We start from the raw sequence: 19,092 nt of genomic DNA, 5'->3' as shown, positions 1-19,092 counted from the left end.
TGGTGGAAAGCTGTTTGTGTTTTTTATGAAAAGAACAACATAATAAGGCTGATTTCACAGGTCATCAATTAGGATGTAAATGTCTGAGGCAAGTAGCATGGAGGGCTGGTAAAACAGAGAAATGAAACTAATTTTTGTTTTTGTCTTTTTTTCTTTTCCCAGCTGGAAAACTGGAAACAGTGAAGTGGGCGTTCACCTGGCCACTGAGTTTTGTTTTATACTTCACTGTACCCAACTGCAACAAACCCCGCTGGGAAAAATGGTTTATGGTGACATTTGCTTCTTCCACGTTGTGGATAGCAGCCTTCTCCTACATGATGGTGTGGATGGTGAGTGTACGGAGGACCCCACAGCATTGCTAGACTTCTTTAGAGAGAAAAATATGCTCAGTCAGAGGGGAATAGGAAGTGGGGTTTCAGCCCAGTAACTGTATCAGTCAGCAAATGCCTCAATAAGCTGCATAACAAACCACCCCTAAACTCAGTGGTTTAGAATCACAAGAAGTTCCCTCTTGCTCACATATCTGCAGGTTGAGCATGGTTTGACTAACCTTAGCTGGCACTGACTGAGCGGTTCTGCTTCAAGCCACAGCATGGTTATGTGTGATTCAGGCAGCAGATGGGTTTCATGCCTACTCCTTATGTTTGCTCATTTTCCTTGGACCCGTGGCTACCTGGGGAATGCTCTTCTCATGGCAGATTGTTGGAATAATAGAAGGCCAGTGGAAACATGCTGTCCCTCCTAGGGCCTTGGCCTGTGACTCTGCCCAATATCAATGGAGTGGGGGAAATATACCCCACCTGCTCTAGCGTGGCAAAGCCACAAGGCAAAGAGCATGAAGGAAAAACGGGAGGAATTGGGGAGTAATAATCCTAGCTGTCATTGTCACTTCCTCTAACTGAGTCACAGTTTTGTCAACCAGAAAATAAGGTCATTGGACCAGGTGACCACTCAAGGGTCCTTCTGAAGCTAAAACAAGGATTCAAGGACTGGCATTGGTTGTGGGGTTATGGCTCAAAAGAGCCTCTGCCCAAAAGCCATCCAGAATGCATTGCCCATTCATGACCCTACTTTTCCATTCTGTATTTCCCGGGACCATCGTAAGTTCAAATATTCTGTCCCAAAATCACCTTTTCCCAGAAACTGTTTCTCCTCTCTCAGTCCTCCTGCCTCACCTGAAAGGAACATGTATAAAATGCCAATCTTTGGTTGGAAAACATGGACTCCATAATTGCACCCTGGTCCCCAGACCTGCAGTCCTGGTCTGCTCTGCGAGATGTTCTTTGCCCTCTACATTGACAACGAGAGCAGACATTGCCCCCTGAGCAGACCGCCCAGATTGTAGCCTTCTGTGCTTCTTGGGCAGAGGATCCACTGATGTGTTGGGTTGGCATCAGCCCCCAACTCACCACCTCTTCCTGCTTCTTCCAGGTCACAATCATTGGATACACACTGGGGATTCCTGATGTCATCATGGGGATTACCTTCCTGGCAGCTGGAACCAGTGTGCCCGATTGCATGGCCAGCCTCATCGTCGCCAGACAAGGTGGGACCTCCAGTTAGATGGTGACAGGGATGGGGGAGAGGGGAAGGCCTACGGGTGAGGGGAGCTTTGGGGGATCCACATGGCAATTACCAGGGTGATGGGTGACTTCAGTGCTGTGTTGGTCAAAAAGCTAACTGGCATCAAAAGAACAGGGAAACAAGCCAGAAGATCTACCCTTAAGAAAGGCAGAGACACTTTCTAGGTAGCATGCAGAGGCCCTTCTGGAGAAGTAATAAATGTAACGAGAGCTAATCTTTGCTGAGTGCCACACACTGAGCAAAGCAGTTTAAGTACGTTATCTTATTTAATTTAAACAACTCCGTGGGGTGGGGAAAATCAGACCCCCATTCTATGGGTAGGGAAACCAAGGCTTAGAAAAGACAGACCCCATAGCCTAAGGTCTACCCAGCTGCAGTACCCCAACAGTGGTGGTTACCACAGGTCAGTCCTCAGTGTATGGCACAGCCTCCCCTCCTTCAAATCCAAGCTCACAGATGGACACCCCTTCCAGATGGCCATGCCCTTTGCTAGCACCCACTCTAATTTATATGCCTGATTTGTGCTAGATTGCATTTGTTTTCAACAAACACAATGTGTAACTACAACATTTAGCATAGTGTCCCCTAGAAGTCCTCACGAAATTCTACTGGTTATATTATTTTTCTTAATAGTGCTCAATTATTTAGAAAAAGAATTGAAGACAGTGTAGAGCAGTTGGGCGATGGTACTAAAATATATCAGTTTCACGGTGAGCTCATGAAAGGCTTAATAGAACTGTCAAGTTTATTCCTTTCTAGAAGGAAGTTTCAGAATTTGGGGAACTATATTTGGTTTTTGGAATCATTCACATTTCGCCAGTGATCATGTTTGAAGGTCAACAGACCTTCTGAAGGTCAGAATGTGCATTTCGTTCTAGTCTGTTCTGTTCTTTTCCATTCCTTTCTACTGAAAATACATATTCTATTGAAAATACAGGTGGTAGCTTGGGAGGGAACCACCTTAGCAAATGAGCCAACAGACCTGCCAGCTAAGTCTCTGGCTGTCAGACCAAAGGGTTGGGAGAGTGCCTTGGGGAGCCCCTGTACTATCCTGAGATCAACCTCCCTCATTCAAGTTGACCTCTTGTCCTTGCAGGCATGGGAGACATGGCCGTGTCCAACTCTATTGGGAGCAACGTGTTTGATATCCTCATCGGCCTTGGTCTCCCATGGGCCCTGCAGACTCTGGCTGTGGATTATGGATCCTACGTAAGTGGGTTTCCCCTGTGATTTCTCTTTAAATCTTGGGCTCTGCAGACTCTGTTTTCAGGGCAAAGGAGATGAGGAAATACTAATGCTGGGAGGCAAACAAACTCTTCCTCATCAAAGTCCTCCCAAAACCAGGCTTGCGGGAACATTCAGGACTCAAGTACAGGGTTGGCAAACTTCTTCTGGGAAGGGCCAGATAGTAACACTTTAGGCTTTGTGGGCCAGATGGTCTCTGTCACAACAACCCACCTCCGCAGCTGTAGCCTGAAAGCAGCCATAGACAATGTGCAAATGAGTGAGCATGGCTGTTTCAATACAACCTTATGTATAGAAACTGAAATTTGAATTCCATATAATTTTTACATGTCATGATCTATGGTATAGGATTCTTTTCATTCTTTTCAACCATGGAAAATCATTCTTAACTCATGGGCCACGCAAAAATAGGAGGCTGACCAGATTTGGCCCATGGGCCATCCTCTGCCACCCCCTGTCTAGTGTGTTTGCTTTGTGGGAAAAATAATTTCATTCATGGAGGAAGGAACACAAAATACAAGATGACCCCCCTACCAGGGGTCTGGCGACAGACCCCATGAAGATGGCCTCCATGCTTTTTCTCAAGGCTAAGCTGATTGTGACTTCAGGTAGATTTACAGGTGAGTGACACGGAGGGTCTAGCTCTCTTTCCCAATTTGTTAAAATGTTTGCCCTCCACTAATGGCAACTCTGTCCCAGACACTCACTATCCAAGGACTGAGGAAGAAATTGCAGTTGGAGATTTTTGCCTAGACATGGGAATAAAAGAGTAACGTGCCTCCAAATTTGTTAGACCCAACTCACTGCTGGTGTTTCTCCAGATGTGCTGCCGAGCATTACCTTAGCCTATCTGCACAATTTGTTGTTAAGCAATGCTATATCCTATAGAAAATACTGTGGCTCATTTTATCAGATGACGGTTGTCTTCCAAGCTGCTTGACAAATGGCTGTTTCAACCAGGGAAGGTATCCAGACAGTTGCAATGAAATTGAAATCCATGCAGACAGTCCACGTGTTTTTGGTTCATCTGAAGTTACCCACTGCCTGAGAAATTTCACCAGAGGGTAAAGATAAGCACAAGAAGATGGAAAGAAGCAGAATATGTTCTAAGGAGTGAAGATCTCTGCTCTGTTGTCAGTGAAATTGGGTAATGACATGGTGAGAGAGGCCACATTCCCTGGGGGGGGGGGGGGGAAGCTGCTTTCAGGAGGTAACTATGACATGAAATCTGAATAACTAGAGAGAACCAGCCAGGGGGATATTGGGGCAGTGTGGAGCATTCCAGGCAGAAGGAACAGCCAGTGCAAAGGCCCTGAGGCAGAGATGCACTTGGCATGTTGGAGAGACAGAAGCAAGTCCAGTGTAAGTGGAGTAGAGTGAACATAGGGGAGGGTCCCATGGTTTGACAGGCAGTTAGGAGGCTAGGCAGGGACAGATCATGTGGGTGCTCATCAGACAATAAAAAAATGATGATATTCAAACTTACATGACAATATGGATTTAGAAAATGATGTTTTTGATGACTTTTATGAGAGATTCAGCAGCATGAGTTTTAATCCTGCCCTAAGGTATAAGGACCCCTTAGCCTTGGCTAACTGTAATGTAAACAGATATCCACCAGGAAGGCCAGTTCTTCAATAGCCCCCAACAGTGCACTCTAAACCTCATCCCTCCCAGACTACTTGCTGTCTCAGACATTGCAGAGAGCCAGGCCAGTGCCCCTCAGAGTCATTGTCCCTGAAGGTGATCTCTTTCAGAGGCAGACTACTCTGCCTCAGAGGCACACATTCCGTCACTCTCCCATTGGAAATGATGTCCCTTCTTCCAGGTGTGTCTCATTCAGAATTCCTCTCTGGACCCTCCCCATCACCACCACCAAATGGGGCCTCTCTCCATAGCCTTTCTTTCTATCTCACTCATGGCCCTTGTCCTAAATCTTGAATTTGTTTCATCTTCTTAAGTGATGCATATAAGAGAGACACTGAAGAAATGCCCTCCATGTTGGCCACTGAAAGGACATCATCCATTAGGTGGTCACAGGGTTCCAGATAATGTTCCGAAGGATTTTATGAGTGACATTGTTGTCAGTCAGGCACTTATGAAGGGACTCACATCAACCAAATTCACAGGAGTTTGATGTCTGTGCTAGAATGGCAATAGATGGTAATAAGATATACAAGTGCCAGATAAAAAGCATACTTATTCTGGACAATTTGTGCTCCATTTTCCTGGAGAAAGATCTTAATGTGGGAGTTACTTTGTTTTTCAGGTTTTGTTTAGTTTTTTTGTTTGTTTTTTCTTTTTTTTAATTGAAGTGTTAGTTGACACAAAATGCTAGTTTGAGGTGTAAGGCATAGTGATTCCACAAGTCTCTGTGTTATTCTGTGCTCACCATAAGTGTAGCTGCCCTCTGTGACCCTACAACACTATTACAATACCACTGACTGTTCCCTATGCTGTGCCTTTCATCCCCGTGGCTTTTTCATTCCACACTGGAGCCTGTACCTCCCACAGGTGGGAGGTATTTGGGGAGCCCCATGACCACCCATTGTTTTTGGAGCACAAAACAACATCATCCATCAGTAACATAAAGAATATTCCAAGGGTCACATTCTTGGAGATTGGCTGAAGGTCAGTCATGGTTCTAGGCTCCCCTAAAAGCATGCAACGTTTAAGTCACCAGACCTGCTGCCTTAACACATTCTGTGTAGAAGATCAAATTAGAATTTATATGTTAGAATAAGTACCACTGCTACTATATCACAAACCCCCAAATTTCCCTGGGGTAGCCCAGCAAAGCTTTATTTCTTGCCCCAAATCCATTGTAGATATTTCCATTCTGGCAGCTCTCATGGATCTCCAAACAGAAACTCAGGGACTAGGGCTTATTTCATTCTGTGGTTCTATCCTCTTGGAGTCCTTCTCCAATAGACACACAGAAAGCAGAGAAAGCAAGGGCATGGAAGATTATGTAGATCTTTTTTTGACAAGAACTGAAGGTGATGTGCATCCTGCCTGCTCCCACCCATTGTTCAGATGAGTCAAATGTTCCCACCAAGAGGCAAGAAGGATCCAGGACACTTGTTTAGCTATTTTAGGAGAGGAGATGCAGGTGTCAGTGGACATTAGCAGCCTCTGAAGTCTGGGGCATCAGGTTGAGAGTGGGAGCCAACAAGAGGGTTTGCTGGATAACCTTTTACTGGAGCTGTTGAATTGTTGTTGTCTGAAGCATAAACCCATATCATAGGGTTCTCTCCCTGCCACGACAACCATCCTGGGGCACATTGGCCAATCCTACCTCTTTGAGCTCCTTTTTTCTGGGTCATATGTGGACCCTTCCTCTCCCAGTTAATATACCTTTCCTGTACTTAAGTTGAGAACAATATTATTGATTGTATTGAATTTCTCTCATTAAAGTCACTGCTTCCTTAAAATACAAGTTCACATTGATTCTGTTTTGCCATTCCTCAAATAATTTCTTGGGTTTTCTACAGTCAAGTCATCTTAACTTGACTTTGTTATTCTTTTTTTCTGATTATAAAAATAGCTCATGGTCTTTATCGAAAATTAGAGAAACTCTAATTAGAGAACACTCTGGAGCAGTGCCTGCCCAATAGAACTTTATATAATGATGGAAGTGTTCTATATTGTACTGTCAAATACAGTAGCCACTAGCTCCATGAGACTTTTTAAGAGCTTGAAATGTGGTTGGTTCAAGTGAAGACCTGGATTTTTAATTTCATTTTAATTAATTTCAATTTATGTAGCCACATATGGCTTATGGCTGCCCATGTGACTCTGCAGATTCAGAGGATACAATAAAAAACATGCATAGTTCAATCCGTAAATATCAATTGCTAATATTTTAGCATATTTTTCTTTCCACTTTGGTTCACATAGCTGAGACTTCACTGTAAAATTGCTTTTTTTTACTCCTTATGATAGCAAACACATTTTCCTTAAAATCTTATAGAAACATCATCTTTAAAGACAACCTCATATTCTAGTTACACCAAAATTTACTTAACCATGCTGCTGCTGTTAGACACATACTGCTTCAAGATTTTCACAGTTATAAATAATGATGCAACATACATCTTTGTATATTGATCTTATTGATTTTAGAGATCTATAAAAATTCTGCATAAAACTGTATTTGCATTTGAGGTTATTTTCCTAGAGCTGGAGTTGTTGCATAGAATATGAACACTTTGAAGCTCTTTACACATGCCTAATTATTTTTCCAAATGACAGTATTCCTTACATTTTAATTTGTCTTTATTTCATTTCTGAGATTTGGAGGACAGCTTCATGGCACAGTACTATTATTTTTTTTTTTTTTTTTAAACACAGGCTTTACCCTGGCATTCTGACCACAGGAAGCTCCATGAGGGTGAGCTTCCTTGTGGCACATAGTATGGGGCGTGTACATACTTGAGCCATGAAAAAAGTGTCAAATATATTGGGAATAGCACAACCTAACTTACTTTGGAAATGCTACTAGTGACCCTCTGTCATTATTTAATCATACTCAGTCTTGGGTGTCTCCCTCCCTCCACAGGCTGCTCTATGTAATGTTCCATCTCTCATTTTATGGTTCACATTTAGATCCCATCTTCATTGGCACCTCAGACTCTGCCTAGCTTCTATGCCCCTTAACCCAGCTCAGAGCACTGGGTGTGGATCTGTTGAGTTCCCCAGCAAACCCACCTGGTGTGTTCTTGTTTCATTTCCTCACTTACTGCTCATCAAAGTTATGAAGAAGTAAAAGTCAGACCTGTGTGAATTTTAACTACTTTTTGTTGCCTCTGGTGAAGACTAGAGAGTAGTGGCTAAAGAGCAGGCAGCAAAAAGATGAAAAGAAACCATACTCTAAATATCCTGGAAAATTGATCCATGAATAATAGACTTTTACCACATTGACTCTCTCCAGCAGCAGGGGATGCACAGACAGGGGCAGGGGATGCACATCCTTCCAGTGTCCCTAAGATCCATTGATCCATTGTGTTTATTTTTTCTTTACTGTGGTTACAACATACAATCGTATAAGGTAAAATCAAAACCTTTCCAAACAACAACAACAACAACTCATTCTAGATACAAACCAGTTCCTCCCCACAGCTTTGAAATCTCCCTGACTGAACATGGACATCAGACCTGAAATTCCAATTCAGCAAAGCACATTGTCTGCCGTAAATGAGCCCCACTGATCTGCCCTCCTTTCCCATCCTTCTGACATTCTCCCAACACTCTTCAGAGAGCAGAAAATTAAGCATGATTATCATTCAGTAATATCCACAGCCATGAAAACATACGCTTTTCAGGTTCCAAACTTTAGTGACAGGGCAACATCATGAAGACAAAAATTCAGGCCCTCTTAGATGTTTGGCTCAAATTCATGTTTTCCATCTGTAGATGACATCATTGGGTCACTCTGGTCATTCTGCTGGGATTGTGCAAGGAGCACATCTAATCCTGTGGTTGAAGATTACCCTGAACTGAAGTGGAGGGGAAAATATAGGAGAAGAAACAGGCCACTTTGGTGATCAACAGCCATGGCACATAGGAGAGTGCTCCTGGGGGAACTTTTGGTCAGAAGACTGGAAAAAGACATGTCATGTTATATTTTCATCCAAATGCTATTTCTGTACTCAGTTCCAAAGAGATCTTCATTTTATGCCCAGGATACAAGCATCCAATGTAGGCCTCGCTTTGAAAGCAGAAAATCAGTAATTAATCTATAAACTGTTCATGAACCTTAGGGAAATCAAGATTTTTTTATATATGGTGTGAGGTAAGGGTCCAGTTTCATTGTTTTGAATGTGGACATATGTTTGTTCTAGCAACATGTGTTAAAAAGGAGATTTCATTTTGAACTTTTAAAATTCAAAGGAAAATATTTAACTTATTTTTTTATTTATTTTTATAAAATTTGAGTATAGTTGGTGCACAATATTACATTAGTTTCAGTTGTACAACTTAGTGTTTTGACAAGTTAATACATTATGCTTTGTTCACCACAAGTATAGTTACTGTCTGTCCCATTATATCACTATTACAGTATCATTGACTGTATTCCTTATACTCTTTTACTCCCATGGCTTACTCATTCCATAACTGGAGGCCTTCACCCATTTTGCCCAACACCCCACCTCCCTCCCCTCTGGCAACAATCAGTTTATTCTCTGTACTTATAAGTCTAATTCTGCTTGTTGTTTGCGTATTCACATTTTTAGATTCCACTTATGAGTGGAATCATAATAGTACTTGTCTTTCTCAGCCTGACTTATTTCACTTAGCCTAATACCCTCTAGGTCCATCCATATTGTCTCAAATGGCATGATCCCATCCTTTGTTATGGCAGTGTAATATTCCACTATAAATACGTGTGTGTGTGTGTGTGAGTAGGTATATATGCATACACACACACACACACACACTACATCTTCCTTATCAGTTCATCTATTGATGGATGCTTAGGTTCCTTCCATGTCTTGACTATTGTAAATAGGCGTGCATTTATCTTTTTGAGTTAATGTTTTTGTTTTTTCTTAGTAAATATCCAGTAGTGGAATTACTGGATCATATGGTATTTCTATTTTTAACTTTTTGAGGAACCTCCATACTGTTTTCCACAGTGGCTGCACCAATTTACATTCTCACCAACAGTGCACAAGGGTTCCTTTTTCTCCACATCCTTGCAAATACTTCTTATTTCTTGTCTTTTTTATTTTAGCCATTCTGACAGAGGTGAGGTGATATCTCATTGTGGTTTTGATTTGCATTTCCCTGATAATGTGACATTAAGCATCTTTTCATGTGTCTGTTGGCTATCTGTATATCTTCTTTGGAAAGATATCTACTTACTTTTCAGTAATATTCATGACTTAGGAGCTATTAGGAAGCTATGTAGTCTAGAACCCTGGACTTTATAAGTAGTAAAATCTTAACTATCAGGAAAAGTTTTGAGCCTAACTGAGTCAGAATGAAAAGGTGAATGGTCAAGAAGGAGGGAAGGACAGCCAGGTGAGCTGAATTAGGGAGAGACAGAGTAACAAAAGCATCCTCAGATCCTAGTGGCATTCTTTAAAATGCTACTTTTTTAGTATTTTACTCAGATAGTTTGATGTCTTTGGTTGAGAGGGCATTCAATGAAGAGGAAATACCATAAGCAAAAGAATACCTCAGGTCCTGACCACATGCCTAGCTCTCTAGCCCTTTCACATGCTGCCCAAATACAGCGTCACACTGCACATTGCATAATCTCTTCTCCATGTCCCTGTTGATCTATTCTCTTTCCTATCTTGTCTGATAGTTATGCACCCACATCATCTACCTGCTACTAGAGTCTGAATGTAGGACCATGTCCACTTCATGTTTGCCATTCACACTGTACACTTTGCCATCTTACACATAGCAGGACGTTTTACTTGTTTAAATAGAGAATAAATTTTATTTCATCAAAGGTGGGGGCAAGCAACTCCTCATACATCAGTAGCTCCTGAGAGCTTTACCATATTTCAGCTCAGGTAAAAAAAAAAAAAATTATATTCATGGTGGTGATTCTGAGTCATCAAGAAAAAGTTATGAAACATATTCATCAAAAACAGTTAAGTTGTTGGCCTATAGAGAGATGGACTTTAATTTTCTGGGAGACTTTACTTCTACAGGCTACATCTTTGCCTAGTAATGGTAGACCAAAATAGTGGCCCAGGATTTGGCCCAATCAAGCTGTGTCTTTTGGTTTTCCTGGAAGCCAGGGGTCCCAGAAAATAACCATCTGGAACCAGATCACCTCACAGAAGGGGTAAAGGGGCTGCTATGAGGGGCTTCTCTTGTCCTTTTCCAGCTCATTCTTCAGGTGTCAGCTTGGATGTCTACTGTGATCTCCCAAGCTTGGGTCAGGTCTCATTCCTGTGTTTTTAAGCAGCTCCCATCATAGCTTACCTTTGACCCTTTGTCTGAGTCTCCCCCAGACAGGTGATCTCCCTGAGGGCAAGAACTGTACCCATCTTATGCATTTGTTTTTCCTCTATGCCTGGTAGTGCCTGGTACTTAGAAGGTGCTCAAAAATATTTGTTGGATGGATGGAAGCATGCATGGATGCATGGATAGATGGATAGATGGATGGATGGATAGATGATCCTAACTTTTCCACCTTGGGTGGAAAACATGTGAACAGAATAAAGCAAAAGGATGACCTGAGAAGAGAGCAAGGGGGAAGAAAACAGCAATAGGAATAGCTTAGGGGCACCTGGATGGCTCAATCAGTTCAGCATCCAACTCTTGGTTTCAGCTCAGGTCATGATCTCATGGGTTACTCAGTGGGGAGTCTGCTTGAGATTCTCTCCCTCTGCCCCTCTCCCCACTCATATATGTGCTTGCTCTCTCTCTCTCAAATAAATCTTTTTTTAAGTCCTTTTTAAAAAAAGAATAGCTTAATATTCATTGAGTACCTACTATATGCACACGTGGCCTCATCTAATCCTGACAATAGCTAAATAAAGCAAGGATTACTTCTTCAACCAACATTGTTGTTTGTGCAGCTGCTAAATGTGCCAAGAACTTGGTGAGGTGCTGGGAACACAGAATGATAAGATAGAGTAGATACTTCCCCTTAGAACGTGCACCAGGGTGGGGAAGACAGACAGTCAGTGAGTGACAAGTACATGAGTGTGCTAACTTGGGAGAGCAAAAGCCTCATGAAGGTAATGATGTGATAGGGTGGGTGGCACACATCACTGTGGATTCTTTGGATAGGGAGGTGGGTTCTGTGCTGAGGAGCAAAAGATAAAGAAGAGCTGGGTGTTTGCAGGGCAGGGGGAGCATTCTAGAAAGAGGGGGCTGCAAGTGCCAAGGCACTGAGGCATGCTGTGTCTGAGACTAGAAGGGAAGCCAGGCAATAGAAACGCAGGGGTGAGGTGGGCAGGGGTCATGGGTTTTATTCTAAGTGCACTGCTGTCCCAAGTCCTCTTCTGAAGATCAGGCAACCACAGCTCAGAGAGTTTGTCAGTCAAAAATAGGCAGAAAGAAGACAGTGAGACTTTTTTCTCTGCCCAGAACACCAGAGACTAAAGCAGGAGGGAAGACTATTGCTAAAAGTAAATGATGCCACAATGCCACCATGCACAGTTGAGGGCACAGGAATGCGGGGGATGTTGCTGGGGTGGGATTTTAGACCGTATCCATCCCTGAGTTTGAATCTTCGCTAGAAGAGAAGAAAGGATCTGCTTATAAGGCTAAAGCAAGCTCTGCAGCTTTACATAAAGAAAGAAGGACCTGACAAATCATAAAAGACTCTTAATCATAGGAAACAAACTGAGGGTTGCTGGAGGGTGGGGGGAGGGAGGATAGGGTAACTGGGTAATGAACATTAAGGTGGGCACGTGATGTAATGAGCACTGGGTATGACATAAGACTGATGAATCACTGACCTCCACCTCTGAAACCAATAATACATTATATGTTAATTAATTGAATTTAAATTTTTTAAAAAGGAAGGAAACAACTCCTGACCTGCAGATTCCCATCCTAAAACACCCACAGACATCGTGGCAGCTAAAATTCTCACTGCCCTAGGCCATGGTGCATTATATGTCTACAATGGTTTTCCTACTGAAGGTTGGAGGAAACATTCTGGATCCTTCCATGAGGATTACATGTTTATTCAGTCCCTTGGTCCCCACCTGGCTTTCACCAGGCCCCCCCTGGCCAGCCCCCAATGCCCAGCCACATTTGGGGGACATTTCTGTGTAACCTCATGATGTGATACAGAACTCACTTGGAAAAATAGTTTCAGTTTCATGAAAAAGCAAACTTAAGGGTTTATTTGCCATGAGCATTTTGCCTTCCCTCTTCACCTCCAACTTTTCCTGGGAGAGGGGCTTCATTTCTGGAAGGACACTCAGGGACCTCCTTCCATGTAGCATGGCAGTAAATCCCATGACATCTCAGCATCCCTCACATCAGAAGCTAGAAGCCCACGTGGGTTTAATCGCCCCTCCTGCCCTCATAATGGACCTGCTGACAATTCTGAAGCAATTTTTCCATCTCTACTAGATGGGGCTTCTAAGTCATAATTACTGGATAATTACCATCAAGACGGCTGTTTTGTGCATAGTATTAGGTTCAGGCATTTGATGGTGAGGAATAAATGCAGTTTTACAGATTTTGACATTTCTTAGCACTTGTGGTTTGCTCAGAAGCCAGCTAGCTACCTAAGTGCCTGAAACATTTCTAAAAGTCACAGTTTGGAAAATGAGCACTTCTTGTCCCATTTTTGTGATGAATGTCTGTTCCACATGCTCTAACAGATTTAAGAAGGTCACCAGGCAAGCTCTGGGAAGCAAGGACAAAACTCAGATCTCTGAGCTAGGGCTTAGAAATGCAAAATGAATCCACAAAGTAATAGAGGGAGAAAGAGTTTATTATTTTTTTTTCCAAGCCAAGAGCCCATCTAACTCCAGAATCCACAAAGGTAAAAGGAAGAGGTGATCAGAAACATTCTTATCCCATACTTTCTGCCCAGTTCATTCTTTTTCTGATCAAACATTAACGAAATGCTTACTGTGTGCTAAGCTGGTAACCCCCACTGGGGATGCCTCGGTGAGCAGGCCAGACACCGTCCTGTGCCCCTGGGACTGTAGCCTCTGGAAGGAGACAGTTACACAAGAAATACCAAAACAAAGTGTGATGCACGCCCCCCTAGAGCTGGTTGTGTGGGAGTTGCTCGGTATATGGCAGGGGTTAGGAAGGTAAGGAAGTGATGCTTATTCTGAGAATCTGAGATTGTCAGGAGCCAAGCAGGTAAAGAATGTGAGAGGAACAGTTTGTAGAAGACCAAGATCCAAGAAAGCTTCACACACTGAAGGATCTGAGGGTGGCACCTGGGATGGGAGGAGAGGTTTGGGGGGCAGGAAGTGGCAAAGTGGAGGGATGAGTGGCTGAGGTGAATTTAGAGATAGAGAGGGACCATGTGCTAAAGGATATGGTGAGCCAAAGCCAAGGCAGTGGGAAAATGAAGGAGGGAGTGGTGTGATTGCATGTGCCTCTTAGGAAGAAGATTCTGACTACTACACAGAGAAGAGTTTGGAGCCAGATCAGACTGATGACAGCAAGACCTGTTACGAGGCATTTGAAGGAGAGAGAAAATATAGTGACCTAGACTAGGATAGTTGTATAAGTTATCTATTGCTACCATAATGCTGTGTAACAAACCATCCCCAAACTCAGCAGCCTGCATACATTATCATGTATTTCTCATTCATGCATCTGCAAGATGACAGGTGTTTGGCCAATCTAGGTTTAGCTCCAAGCTTCAGACGGGGCTATTCCTTGTGTCTCTCATCCTCTTTGGACCAGTGACTTCCTGAGACACATTCCATGCAGGATGAACACACAAGAGGTCATGTCAATGATGGAAGTATATTTCAAACCTACGTTTTTGTTAAATCCACTAATATCCTATTGGCCAAGCAAATCACATGGCCAAGCCCAACTCCAAGAGGCAGAGAAATGCCTCTGCCCACCATGAGGCTGTGGAAAGGGGGTGGACACAGAACTCTGACAGTGGGGCCCTGGAGCTGCCTCTTACAGGCTCTGGAGAACTGAATGGCTCTTTGTAACCTTGCCTTCAGTGAGGCCATATTGGTAACTTACACCCAGCCAGAGTGGAGTGTTTCAGCCATGGAAAGAAGCAGAATGCCAAAATGCCACTAATAAGGCCAGTCTACAAACTGTTCCCACAGCATCTGGTTAGGGAATTTGGGGACAGTTTGCTGGCATCTTACTGAATGGTTCTTCTTGAGGTTGTCCTAGCAGAGCTCCTGTATTTACAGTCCCCCATGGATGGGCTTCCCTGGGTTGCCTAAGGCCTGAAGCCTATTCATTTCACTACCCCAGTTTAGATCCTCCCAGAAACCATTCAATCCTGAGACAAAGATTTGAGGTGAGGTGTGTATTGGGGAGGGGCAAGAAACTCCCAACAGAGGAGTGGGGATGGGCAGGGAGATGGGCAGGGAAGGCAGCCAACCGAAGTCATGGTGACTGGAGCTGAGTCCCTGGGGGGTGGGGGGCTCTAGCAAATGGTGTACACTCCCATCTCAGAATGACCACATCTGAGGGGCAGGGGAGCTACGTGTTTATGCACCCACCCCAAGAGTCTTTGGTACAGGGTAGCTTGGCACTTCCAGAGTTCAGGAAAAAGCCCTTGAGGCACAGACACTGGTATTGTTGTGGAGAGGCAGCTGGTCCCACAAAAATGGTAAGAAGGGGGCACTGGGACATGGATGGGGTCCCAGAGGTATCTGCCACACTGGCATCTGTGGTTCTTAAAGTTTATTCAGAATGGTTTCAGAAATGATAAGCAGGAAAGGTCAAGATGCCACTTTTGAGGGTTCTTAATGGGTGAAGAGAACTCTAGCATTTTCCCTGTGCCCTGCAGGGTGCAAGGAAAAGTCTAGAATTTACTGTCGGCATTCCAATTTTCAGTCTACACTGATCCCTTACCAGCTTCCTGGCCTTGTGTGATATTATGATTTATAGTAAGAAATACATGTTTGATCTTCATCCCTGTTTCTAGCACAGAGCTCCTAAAACTTCTGGAATTTTCCCAATGATGAGAGCTATAAGGTGTCTTCTGTTATGTAATGAGGTGACTTTCCTATCCCATCTAAGGGTGGGAGCTGGTTGCTAGGAGAACCAACCACGTGATTAAAAGGTTGAAACTTTCAGTCCTACCCCTGACAGGGAGAGGAGAGAGGCTGGAAGTTGAATCATTGCCAATAGCCAATGATTTAATCAATTCCCTATGCAGTGGAGCCTCTATACAAACGCAGAAGGACAGGGTTCCGAGAGCTTCCGGGTTAGTGAACACGTGGAGATTTGGGGAGAGTGGTTTGCTCCAAGACAGCATGGAGGCTCTGCTCCCTTTCCCCATACCTCGCCCTGTGCATCTCCTCCATCTGGCTGTCCCTACAAGTTATACCTTTTATAACACACCCGTCATCTAGTCAATAAAATGTGTTCCTCAGTTCTGTGAGCCACTCTAACAAACTAACCAAGACCAAGGAGGGGGTCCTTGGAATCTCCAATCTATAGCTAGTCCATCAGAAGCACAGGTGAGACCTGGACTTGTGATTGGTATCTGGGGGCAGGCAGGGCAGTCTTGTAGGACTGAGCCCTTTCCCCGTGCAATCTGATGTTGTCACTGGGTAAATAGTGTCAGAAGTGCATTAAATTGTTAGGGTGTCTGGGTGGCTCAGTCAGTTAAGCGTCTACCTTCCGCTCAGGTCATGATCCCGGAGTCCTGGGATCGAGTCCCACATCAAGCCCCGCATCAGGTTCCCTGCTCAACAGGAAGTCTGCTTCTCCCTCCGCCCCTCCCCCCTGCTCATGCTCTCTCTCTCTCTCTCTCTCTCTCTCAAATAAATAAATAAATTCTTTAAAAAAAAGAAAAAAAGAATTGAGTTAAATTGTAGGACACCCATCTGGGGTCACCGAAATGCTTGGATGTGTGGGGAAAACCCACACCCACACACGAATGGGAATTGGTGAGCAGAATCTTACCTTGGCCAAGTGCTGAACCTCCTAGAGCATCAGTTGTCTCATCTTTACGTGGGGAGAACAAACCCACCCTACCTACCTCCGAGTCGCCACTAGAATTCCACACAGCCCTGTGTTTGTGAGAGCCCTCTGGATGGGACAGGACTCAGGCACCAGCTGCCATTGAAGCGCCTCTTCTCTGTAGGCTTATTCACTTTCTCACCTCATTTAATTGTTCTGGGAAAGAGATTCCCACCCAGCGATATTTTACAATATCAAACCAAGGCTAGACACATCCATTTGGAGCCTACACCCACACAAATGTTCAAACTACCCAAATCTGAAAATGCAAAGTGACATGTGCATGCATTCCAGGTCATAAATAAATTAGCAAAAATATAGGGGCTCCTTATTTTTCCTAAAAGAATTCCTCTGGATGTGTACAGTTGACTTCAAACCATAGAGATATTTTAAACTATAATATGGGGAAGTCAAAATCTTTGAGGCTAGGGATTTTGGATCCCCAAACTGTGTAGGATTTAGGGAACTACTTATGAACCGTGTGAGAAATAAAGCTAGGTCTGAATGGGTGTCTGTGTGTGCATGCAGATGAAAAAATATACATGCATCATGGGCTAAATTTCTGTTGACTTGGCAACCAGCCAGCCTTCTGTTTTCTCTGCAACAATTGCCATGAGGGAATTAGAGAATGAATTCCGTATTTTGAAGGAAAGAAATAAAAACAGTGTTCAATGTCAGGGCAATTGTACCTTGCATGCTCTTTGGTGGGCATTGCCATGGAGATTTGCTGCATTTGCACTTAATGGACCCTGTATCTGTGACTCAGGAAGCAGGGAAACCATTGTTTAGATCAACACTATGCATGGCTAGAGCTCCAAGTCTTTTGCAAAGGTAGTTCAGAGATGAGACGAGTCCGTGCTATTGCTGGCTTGCACGATCCAAGAAACTAGATTTTAAGGGGGTTGAGTTAAATTTGCTGCCCTTGGGGAAACTTATTGGGGTGATGGAAATGTTTTATATCTTGTTGAGATGTGGGTTACATGGGTACATGCATTTGTCAAAACTTAGCCAATAGGAGAGATTTGAGCCTTTACTGTATGCAAATTATGCCTCATTTTTTTTTTTTTTTACAAAAAAACCTATTTTGGTGCCCTCTCACTGTGTTGCTTAAAAAGATCAGCTTAAAACCACCCCCACATCAGTCTCCTCATCCAGCTCTGAAATCTTGCCCCTTGCCACCCAGCCTTACTACCTCCAATGTGCACACACACCCCATGTGTGTGCACACACGTGCACAAGCATACACACATGCTCAGCATCACCCGCAGATGTTTATTTAAACGTACAATATATGTAGACAAGTGGGGAGCTAGGTGCTAGGTGGAAGGAGGAAAAACTGAAGACCCAGGCATCTGCCATCAGAGCAGTGGGACGAGCTGGGGAGGTAAGAAGGCTACCCAGGCAAGGTCAGGACATGATCTGCATCAGAAGTGAGGATAGGGCCTGCGAGGGCTCAGTGAACTTGGAAGAGACAAAAGGACTGAGGGAGGGATGGACAGAATAGAGGGAGGTAAAAAGGAGGTATGCACCCCATCTGACAAGACTGAGGGTCCAAAAGGGAGACAGAAGTGTACTAAGGTGAGGAAAGTGGATCTCCCCTGTTTGGAGAGGCTCCTAGTGCAGCTAGAGAGAGAGGATCCCGGTGCATGAGTGTGTTTGAGGTCCCAGCAGACCCCCTGGCTGTCTTCATTATCTCCATTCCTGCTTCTCCTGTGGGTGAGAGGGGCCGCTGTAGGTCTCTTTTCGTTGTGTTTGTGAATTATAAAATCAATGCATGTTAATAGCCCAAACTAGAAGCAAGCCAGATGTCCATAAACAAGAGAATAATTAATAAGCCGTGATATATTTATGCTGTTATAAAAAGAAATGAGCTATTGATGCAATGAAAAATACGAAGGAAATGAAGAAATCTTTAAAAATTATGCTGAGTAAAAGAATCCTGGTGTAAAAGAACGCACATTATAGGGCTCCATTTATATGAAGTTTCTTGGACGGGCTAAGCTTAGAAGCAGTGATTGATCCTGGGTGAGACTGATAAGGGAACAAGAGAACTTTCTGGGGAGGATGGAAGTGGTCTCTATCATGGCCACAGTTGAGGTAACACAGGTATATGCATTTCTCAGAACCCACTGAATAGTGCAATCACGATTTGTGAATTTCACCATATGGAAATTGCATCTAGAAACAAAAGACCTTTGAACTATAATCAAGCCCTTTGGTAAAATGATATAATAAAACGGTGTCATTCTTTCAATTTTTCTGAATGCTTGAAAACTTTCATAATAAAATGTTAGGTGAAAAAAAGGCTATACGCATTCTTAAAAAAAATAATAAAGTGGGGAAAGGGGACAGGGAATGTTGGACAGGATTGCATTGCTCCTGGAATACCATCCAGAAATGGCAGCCAGGGTCTCCCTGCTCCCAGCCTCTCTCTGAGCAGTCCACCCTGCTCCATTTCACTTCTGCAAGGAAATGGATTCATTGTCTGTTCATTGGTTACATATTGAAGCATGTGGTCTTTGCTCAGCCCTGTGCCCGGCAGAGGATAAAGTCAGACGTGGTCCCCCATCCTTATGGTGTTTGTCATCTACTGAGGCTTTGATCAGGGGGGCTGCTGGGTGGTGAGTTTATAAAAGCAGC

General features: G+C 43.6%; 1 protein-coding gene across 1 annotated transcript in view; it reads left to right on the top strand.

Moving 5' to 3' along the window:
- SLC24A3 (solute carrier family 24 member 3) overlaps nucleotides 1-19,092 on the top strand; it is a 501,442-nt gene that overhangs the window by 468,104 nt on the left and 14,246 nt on the right. The window contains exons 13-15 of the mRNA XM_021700716.2: nucleotides 163-329; nucleotides 1,432-1,546; nucleotides 2,681-2,793. Coding sequence (XP_021556391.2) covers nucleotides 163-329; nucleotides 1,432-1,546; nucleotides 2,681-2,793 — 395 coding nt within the window. The remainder of the gene's footprint in view (nucleotides 1-162; nucleotides 330-1,431; nucleotides 1,547-2,680; nucleotides 2,794-19,092) is intronic.

The sequence above is a fragment of the Neomonachus schauinslandi genome, chromosome 10, assembly GCF_002201575.2.
Source record: "Neomonachus schauinslandi chromosome 10, ASM220157v2, whole genome shotgun sequence".
NCBI classification, from domain to species: Eukaryota; Metazoa; Chordata; class Mammalia; order Carnivora; family Phocidae; genus Neomonachus; species Neomonachus schauinslandi.
This window is presented reverse-complemented; position numbering and strand designations above follow the sequence as displayed.